The sequence below is a fragment of the Pteropus alecto genome, unplaced genomic scaffold, assembly GCF_000325575.1.
Source record: "Pteropus alecto unplaced genomic scaffold, ASM32557v1 scaffold96, whole genome shotgun sequence".
Classification (NCBI taxonomy): domain Eukaryota; kingdom Metazoa; phylum Chordata; class Mammalia; order Chiroptera; family Pteropodidae; genus Pteropus; species Pteropus alecto.
Genome location: NW_006438979.1, coordinates 965,291 through 973,401, shown reverse-complemented (window position 1 = coordinate 973,401; position 8,111 = coordinate 965,291). Strand labels below are relative to the sequence as shown.

The window sequence follows — 8,111 nt, the reverse complement described above, 5'->3', positions numbered from 1 at the left end:
GAGTACGTCCTGCGCGTGTCGCGGCTGCGTGTCCTGCTCCGTACGGGGAGCGTCTGAACCCCGTTTCTCACTGGGAGCTCACGACGGAAGGGCGTGGAGTGCCCTTTAGGACGGTGGGTGCTGAGGGCTGCCGCGGCCCAGCTCGTCACCGTCCGTAGCCAACGACCGAGGTCTCAGGAGAGGGATGGACGCAGCCGAGGCTATCACGGTGCTGACAGGACCTGCCGCGCCTTCTGGGGCCCCGACCCAGATGCTGGCGGGCGTGGGCTAGCTCACCACGGACGCCGAGCTCACCACGTACGCCGGCCTCGGTCATCTACGATGGACGCTTTGGGACTGTGGTTCTCTACCTCCCTCGCCCGGCTGCTGCAAAGCAAGTCGCAGAGACCCCAAGATGAGCCTTGTTATGCTCAGTTCCTGGTGGAGGCATCGTGCTGTCTGAGCTCGAGGGATCAGGGTGTTTTGGGGGGTCCCAGAGTCAGACATCGCCTTCAGCTTATGAGCCTTATCCTCTGATGCTGCTGTGCAGGACCAGGACACCTGTCCGTGCCTTGAGCATCTTCTGCAGGTTCGATGCAGGGTGGGGGGGCCCTAGCACAAGCTCGGGGACAGGTGGGTGCTCATGCCTCACAGGACATGGTGGGGTAACAGCAGCCCGAGGTGGCCCTCCCAAATGGGGGGTCTCTATCCTTTAACAAGTGAAGGCTCGCTGGTTTTGGCTGAACCCCCCGTGGCAAAGTCGGGGTGCCAGGCACACTCAGAAGGCCGTGGTCCTCGCTTTCCTGATCCGAGGGGAATCCCCAAAGCCTGTTGGACGGCGGCAGGAAGTAGATGGCCACGTCTCCCGGAGCAACAGCCTCCGTGGCCACTGTCTGTCACTCCCCCATGGCGGGCAGTGGGCGCCGGAGCCGGGAGCGTCGGCCCCGGGTTCGAGAGTGGCTTCTGTCCCTTGCTCACTGCGTGACCTGGGGCAGGTTCAGTAGGCGCTCTGTGCTCTGTGCCTCAGTCTGAGGTGACACTGTGAGGGGCGTGTCCCCGTGTGTGTCACTCAGAACACCCTCTGGCTGTCCCTGGGGGAGGGGCGGCTTCTCCACGATCACGGCCGCCCTTCCTGGGGACAGCTGGGGGTGAACACGCAGGACAGGGGTCCCCGGGGAGGTGTCCGGGACCCAGGACGCGCGTGCGGTGGCATCTGCCAGGGTTGTCACCAGGGCGTTCTCAGGAAATGTCCTGCATAGGTGCCTGCCGGGGTCCCCTGTGCAGTTGAAGCTCCGAGCCCCGGTCAGTCCCCTGGGCACGTGGATCCGGGGCCTTGCGGAGCCGGCGGTAACCGCGGTGACCTAGCCCGCCGCCTGCACCCCCGGGGCGGCGGTGGCCGCTTCCTGGTGCCCGTCACCCCCTCTGCCCGCCCCCCAGGCTGTTCCGGGGCCCTGGCCAGGGAGTGCGCGTCGCTGTATCCCGGATGCTACGTCACCGTGTTCGACCTCCCGGAAGTCGTGCGGACGGCCAGGAGGCACTTCCCGGTCCTGGAGGAAGCACGAGTCAGCTTCCGCGAAGGTGGGTCGGGGACGCCGGCGGGGGGCGGTCTCCAAGGCTCCCAGCCGCTCCGCACGAGCCCCCTCTACTTAGAAATGTTACTCACGACGGACGGAAACCTGTGTGAAAGAATCTTGGTTCCCTGCGATTAGCAATTCCTTGTGTATTGTTGTGGGTTAAATAGCGTCCCCTGAAAACTCACGTGCACCCAGAACCTGTGAATGGGACCTCAGAAACGGGGTCTGTGCAGATGGGATCAGTGAGGGGTTTGGGGTGAGTCCTCCTGGAGCAGGTGGCCCTGAACCCAGGGACAGAATGGGAGACACAGACACAGAGAAGCCACGTGGACACGGAGGCAGAGACGGGAGGGACGTGGCCACCACCCCAGGGACACCTGGGGCCCCCAGACACTGGGAGAGGCAGGAAGGACCCTCCCCTGGGGCCTCCGGAGGGAGCGAGGCCCTGGGACACCCGATGTCACCCCGCTGGCCCCCAGGACGGGGGAGCACGGGTGTCACGTGCGTAGCCCCCAGTGGCTGTGCGGGCTGTTGGTTCCCTTCATCTGATCACACAGGAGCTGCTGGCCGATGGCCGCGGCTCTCGGAACACAAGGCTGAGGGCCGCTGCAGGAAGTGGTGAGAAGGGACCTCGGGGAGGGAATTAGAGACCTTCCCCGATGGCGGGAGGGGCCCCAAGCGTCGTCCGGAGGTTTCCTGTCTCCACTGAGGCCTCTCTCTGTTCAGGGCCAGGTTTGTGCATCCAGGTGACACGTCCACGCTGGGCGCTGGGTCAGTCCGAGGGCTTGGACCGCACACTGACCGCAGGGCCGCTGCGCTGTGTTCCAGGGGATTTCTTCAAAGACCCGCTCCCGGAGGCGGACCTGTACGTCCTGGCCAGGATCCTGCATGACTGGAGCCCCGAGAAGTGCGCTCAGCTGCTGGCGAGGGTGCATCGGGCCTGCAGACCAGGTGGGCGGAGCGACGGACACGCGGCCCAGCTGTGCTCCGAGGTGCAGCCACCTGCTGTCCACAAGGACGTGGGCGCAGCCTCTGTCTGTGACGGGGACACTGCCCAGCTGTCCTGTGAGGTCCATGAGGACGTGGCACAGCCCCTGTGTGACGGGGACACTGCCCGGCTCTCCCGTGAGGTCCGTGAGGTCGTGCGCACAGTGGTTTCAGGGCCACCCCAGTGGCCGTAGTGAATTCTCCCAGACCGAGCCTGTGTGATAGGTCTGGTGACCAGACATAGCTCCACGGTCCCGATGGGAAAGTCTCGTCCCAGAAGCGTCCGGCGCCCTCAGAACGGTTCACGCCCCACGGTGCGCGTGGCACGGGGCGGGCTTATCCTTAAACGACGATTTCCGTGAATCTCAAATCCGCCTCTACCGGCTGTGGCTGGGTGCGTTTCCGGAGGGTCGATCCCGCCACCCCCCGGGAGCCGTAGGCCCCCCGGTCTCCGTTTGTCACCGAGTCCCAGGCTCCCGAGTCCCTGCCACGGCCCGGGGTCACCCTGCCTCCTGGTGGCATAGCTGCGTGGGTGACGAGTTCTTTCCACGGTCACCGGCCGACTGCTGGCGGGTCGCGTGTGCAGACGCCCGCACCTGCAGGCAGCGAGGGACTGCGTGTAACGGCGTCGGACGCTGTCTACACCTGCCTGGCTGTTGTCCCAGTGGCCTGTGGCTGCCCCGGGTTTTCTGTCCTCGAGGCTGGCTCTCGGCAGGGGGCCCCTGCTCAGCCTCTGGTCACGAGTCGGCCAGGAGGCGTCCACTGCGTCCATGGTAGGTGCGTGAGGCGGGTCCACGGCCTCTTCTCGTCTCTGCTCCTTGCTACTGAGTCGTCAGCGACTCTGTTCTCTATGCCGTGGGGACTGTGCGTGCACAGGAAATGAAGGTTAAAATGTGGAGCTCCATAGGGGTCGAAACCAGCGACGCAGGCAGCGGTGCAGGTGACACTGGCAGGTGATGCAGGTGACACCGGCCGGCGGTGCAGGTGACAGAGGCAGGGTCCGCTGAGGGCTCGTGCGTCCGGGAGCCTGAGCGCGTGTCCACACCCCACGTGTCCTGGGCGCCCTCAGAGATGCTCCGAACGCTGGATCTTTGTGACAAATTTGATGTTTTCTGTTGCTTGAGTCAGAGACGGCCCCACAGTGGGCTAACAGCCCACCCCCGAGAGGGCTGCGAACCTTGTCCCAGCCACTGCGAGATGAGTTTGGCTCAAGGTCTTGCTCCTCCGCTGACGGCGGTGCCGCCAGCCGCGTGGCTGGGCATTCCGGGCCCTGGTCATCTGCTGAGGTGGCGGCTCTGCGTCCCACACTGCGCCTGCTGCCCGCATACAGCTCCCGCCGCGTGCGTGCGCTGGCCGGCACCCCGGTCCACGCTGGCCGGCCGGAGCTGGCAGGAACGGGGGGCGTCGGGTTTGGGGCCCCTCGGCGGCTGAGGACAGCAGGTGTCCAGGGCCTGGGAGAGCCAGCGGCGTTGGGGGCTGGGAAAGGGGAGCGAGAGAAGCAGGGGACAGTAGAGCCTCGTCCGGGCCGTCCCTTACTCACGCCTGCTCTCTCCGTGCCAGGCGGTGGCCTTCTGGTCATCGAGAGCCTGCTGGACGCGGACGGGCGGGGACCTCTGACCACGCAGCTGTTCTCACTCAACATGCTGGTGCAGACGGAGGGCCGGGAGCGCACGCCCGCCCAGTACCGCGCGCTGCTGGCCGCCGCCGGCTTCACGGACGTGCAGTGCCGCAGGACGGGGGGCCCTTACGACGCCGTCCTCGCCAGGAAGTAGCGCCCGGCAGATGTGCCGCTGCCGCAGGACGCCGGACGCCGCAGCCGTCACGGAGGGACACTCCCGGTCACGTGTCTCCCTCTCGGTCCTGACTGACGAGCGACGCGGGTTTCGGGGGACAGGAGCCCGTGGCCGTCCGTGTGGCTTTCGTCTTGTTTTCTTCTGTTTATTGCGTTCCGTTCCACCCAGTGCACACAACTCTGTCGTCCTGCATGCTGCCCGCCACACGGGGATCAGCACCTGCACGTCTCGGGGACATGAATCTGCCACACGGGGATTAGGACATGGACACCTTTGGGGACATTATTCTGTGCTTTACATGGAGATTAGGATGTGGGCACCTTTTGGGACATTATTCTGTCTGCCACACGGGGATTAGGACACGGACACCTTTGGGGACATTATTCTGTCTGCCACACGGGTTTAGGACGTGGGCGTCTTGGGCCACCAGTAGGCTGGGCACAGAGTGACTTCTGTCCTTGCTGCAGCAGCCCCTGAGGCGACCACCTTTCCCATGGTCCCCTGAGCCCCGCCCACTGTGTCCCTCAGTGGCAATGTCCCGCCCACTGTGTCCCTCAGTGGCAATGTCCCACGTGGGTGGATAGGTGGGGACGGCCCTCGCCCCAACCCCGACAGCGCCCTTGCCGGCCGGAGGCGCCGTGCAGCCTGTCTTGGGGCCTCGTGAGGAACCCGATGTCCTCACCGTCCCCGACCCACCCTGGACGGGAGCCAGCCGTGTGTGCACCATCGTGGAGCCATGTCCGGCCAGCGGGCCCCTCAGAGGCGCCGGCGAGCACGTCGGCAGGAGGCACACGCGTGTCCTCGCGTGGAGGGGGTGCAGTCTCGTGGAGCCTCTGCTGCAGATCTGGGACCCTCCCCCACAGACCCCGCTGCACGGAGGGCCCTGCTCTGTCTCCCCTAAACCACGGGGCAGCAGGACGAGGGTGTCGCACTGGCATATTTGGGGATTTTTGAACCTTTTTTCCTTTCTTCAGTCTCAAGTTACTCCAGGCGTCAGGGCGACAGTTCGTGCGTGTGTGCGTGTGCGTGTGCGTGTGCGTGTGCGTGTGCGCTCAGCAAATCCGAGCCGTGTTACTGCAGCCTTGAGGACGCAATGGCGGTTCTTTCTGTGTGTGTTTAACTCAGGGCTGCCCGGCACACAGGGCCGCCAGATCACAACGCGATACTCGCGTGTCTTGGGAATGGGTCACCGTCACAAGCCCCTTACGACGCGTCCCCTCGCAGAGCGACCGTTTATTCTCCTTGCGATGAGAGCTTTTGAGGTGCAGTCTTAGCGACTGTGACCATGCGATGTCCCCCACTGCGGCCGCCGTGCCGTCCGTCCACGCTCAGGATCGGCTTGTTCCCGAGCAGCTCTCGAGTGTCTTCACCCGCGGCCCCGTCCCCACCCCTGGCAGCCTGCGAGCCGAGGTGGCTTTTCTGTGTCACTGCAGATTCTGCACCCCTAGGTGAGATCACACGGTGTGATTCCCCGCCCGCCCCCCGCCAACCCTGTGTCACGCTTACTCAGCACAAACACGGCGATGCACGGCTTCTACTGTGGAGAAATAAACTCAGCCTGAAATCGGCCGTCTCCGCCTGTTTGAAGTGTACAGTCCGTCATTTCCCTGCAAACGACCCCACCACCCACGTCACCAAGTTTTCTTCATCTTCGCAAAGTGAAACACGTCGCCTTAGGGTCCCAGCACCCCTATTCCCGGGCTCCCGGCCCGGGGGTCACCCACCTGCGGCCGAGCACGCCCGGCCACTGCCCTGTACGCACAGCAAGGGGGTGGGCCCAGTGCTGGGACCAAGAGGCTGGCTCGGGACCCCAAGGAGAGGGGACTTAGGGGTAGGGAGGGGACTTAGGAATGGCGAGGGGGACAGATGGGTCATTTGATGTGACCGGCTGTGAAGGAGCAATTGTCCCGAGGAACAGCAGGGGGCGCTGGCGTCCCATCGTCTCGTCAGCCGCCGGTGGACCGAGGTCTGTGTGGAAAGACGTCAGGGACAGGAAGCTCTGCTTCCTTTCGGGGTGGACAGACGTAGCCCTCCGAGAGCTGACATCTCCACCTCCCCGTCCCGTGTAAAAACCCCGTGCTGAGCACGTGCAGCCCGTGTGAGCCGACAGGACGTCTCCTTGAGAGGATGCGTCCCCAGCCCCGGCCTCTTCCGTCCTCGTCAGGGTGGCTTTGCGTGTCACACGCTCTGCAGAGAGCGCGTCACCCACGGGAGCAGCGCGCGGCAGGTCCGACAGAGGACGGCCACGGCGTGGCGCCTGCCTCTCGTCGGTGAAAGTGTTGGACACGTGTCACATGGACCGCGCCGACCCGTCCTGCTGTCCCCGAGTCCGGCCGTGGGCGCCGTGTGGCCGTGGCCATGCCTGAGGGTGCATCCCAGCCCTGGCAGGCGGACCGCGGGCCACGGGCACTGGGGAGCGACCGTCTGGGAAGCGACGTGCCGTCACCACCCGTGGACGGGGGTCGGCCCACGGGCACCCACTGCGAGACGATGACGATGCAGTGACCGAAAGCCAGGGTCTGACGTGAGCGCACCCTGGAGCAGGTGGCCCTGCACGCAGGGACGGTGTCCTTATAGGGGCCAGAAGGAGAGTCACAGGCACGGAGGTCACGGAGACAAACACGGGAGGGTCACAGCCACCAGCCCAGGGACACTTGGAGCCCCCAGACGCTGGGACAGGCAGGGAGGACCCTCTCAGGCGCTGTCCTGGGACCCCCGATGTCACACTGACGGCCTCCAGGACCGGGGAGGGTACACATCTCTCGTTTGAGGCACTAGCCCTGGGGTTTCATACGGGGAGCGGTTTCCATGGTAACTGTGCTCCCCATACGAGCTGTCATGTTCGGCAACATCTGCCTCCCCCTTGGGTCCCAGCTTACCAAAGGCCTGTGTGGGGTGCACAGTGGCCCGTTGCTCCGGGGACAGGAAGCTGCATATGTGCTGTCACCCTGTGTTTCCTGCGGACTGGGAAGTCCCACGGGCGTCATGGAACACGGCTCAGCGGCAGGGCCGCAGACTTCCTGCTTCTCGAGTTGTCTCCAAGGCACAGTCCCAAGGTTTCTGAGCGACGACGGAGCCAGCGTCACCCCCTGTCCAGCCGAAGCCTCCAGGGGATCCCTCTGATAAAAGCTGCCCGTTCGTAGAGCCAGGACCCAGCAGAGTCGCCGAGGGACAAGCCGCTGCGGAGGAAGCAGACGGAGCAGACGGCCAGGTCGCACATGTGGACACAGGTGGACGGCCTGAGTGCAGGTGAGAGAACTTTCTGGAAGGCCGTCCCGTCTCCTCTCTGCGGTCCATCCTCACGTCAGCGGCATCCTGCACCAGCGTCCCAGAGCGTCCGGGATTCCTGCCCAGACAACCTCGCGACCTCGCAGCCCGTGACACTGTTGAGAATGACCCTTGGGAGCGGTTTTCGCCCCCGAGGTGTTTCAGGCTTAAACAGACTGGACGGAGCGAAGCTTCCTGCCTCGTCCTCAGGGACGAGCCCGTCCCCCTCGGCCACCGGGAACCTGCTGCTCTGCACCCCTGTGGATTCAGTGCCCCCCCAGGGACCACGTGCCACCACCTACTAAGGGACACGAGGCTTGATCATCTTCATTTCGTCTTGCCGAAAAATCTGGTCTAGGTTTCAGAAAAACTAGAGAGGAAATGAATTTGTTTTCATCGGATGTGCTTTACTGAGTGGGAAGAAAGTCATGCATTCCCGATTCCATCGACTCTGTCTGTCTGTCTATCCATCTGTCATCTGTCTATCCCTCCATCAATCCATCCATCAATA

The 8,111-nt window shown here is 64.4% G+C and overlaps 1 protein-coding gene across 1 annotated transcript in view; it reads left to right on the top strand.

Annotated features, from left to right (window-relative positions):
* ASMT (acetylserotonin O-methyltransferase) overlaps nucleotides 1-4,312 on the top strand; it is a 16,021-nt gene extending 11,709 nt beyond the window's left edge. Inside the window, exons 5-7 of the mRNA XM_006916124.2 lie at nucleotides 1,898-1,908; nucleotides 2,280-2,504; nucleotides 4,101-4,312. Of these exons, the coding sequence (XP_006916186.1) occupies nucleotides 1,898-1,908; nucleotides 2,280-2,504; nucleotides 4,101-4,312 (448 nt within the window). The remainder of the gene's footprint in view (nucleotides 1-1,897; nucleotides 1,909-2,279; nucleotides 2,505-4,100) is intronic.
* The last annotated feature ends 3,799 nt before the right edge of the window (nucleotides 4,313-8,111 follow it).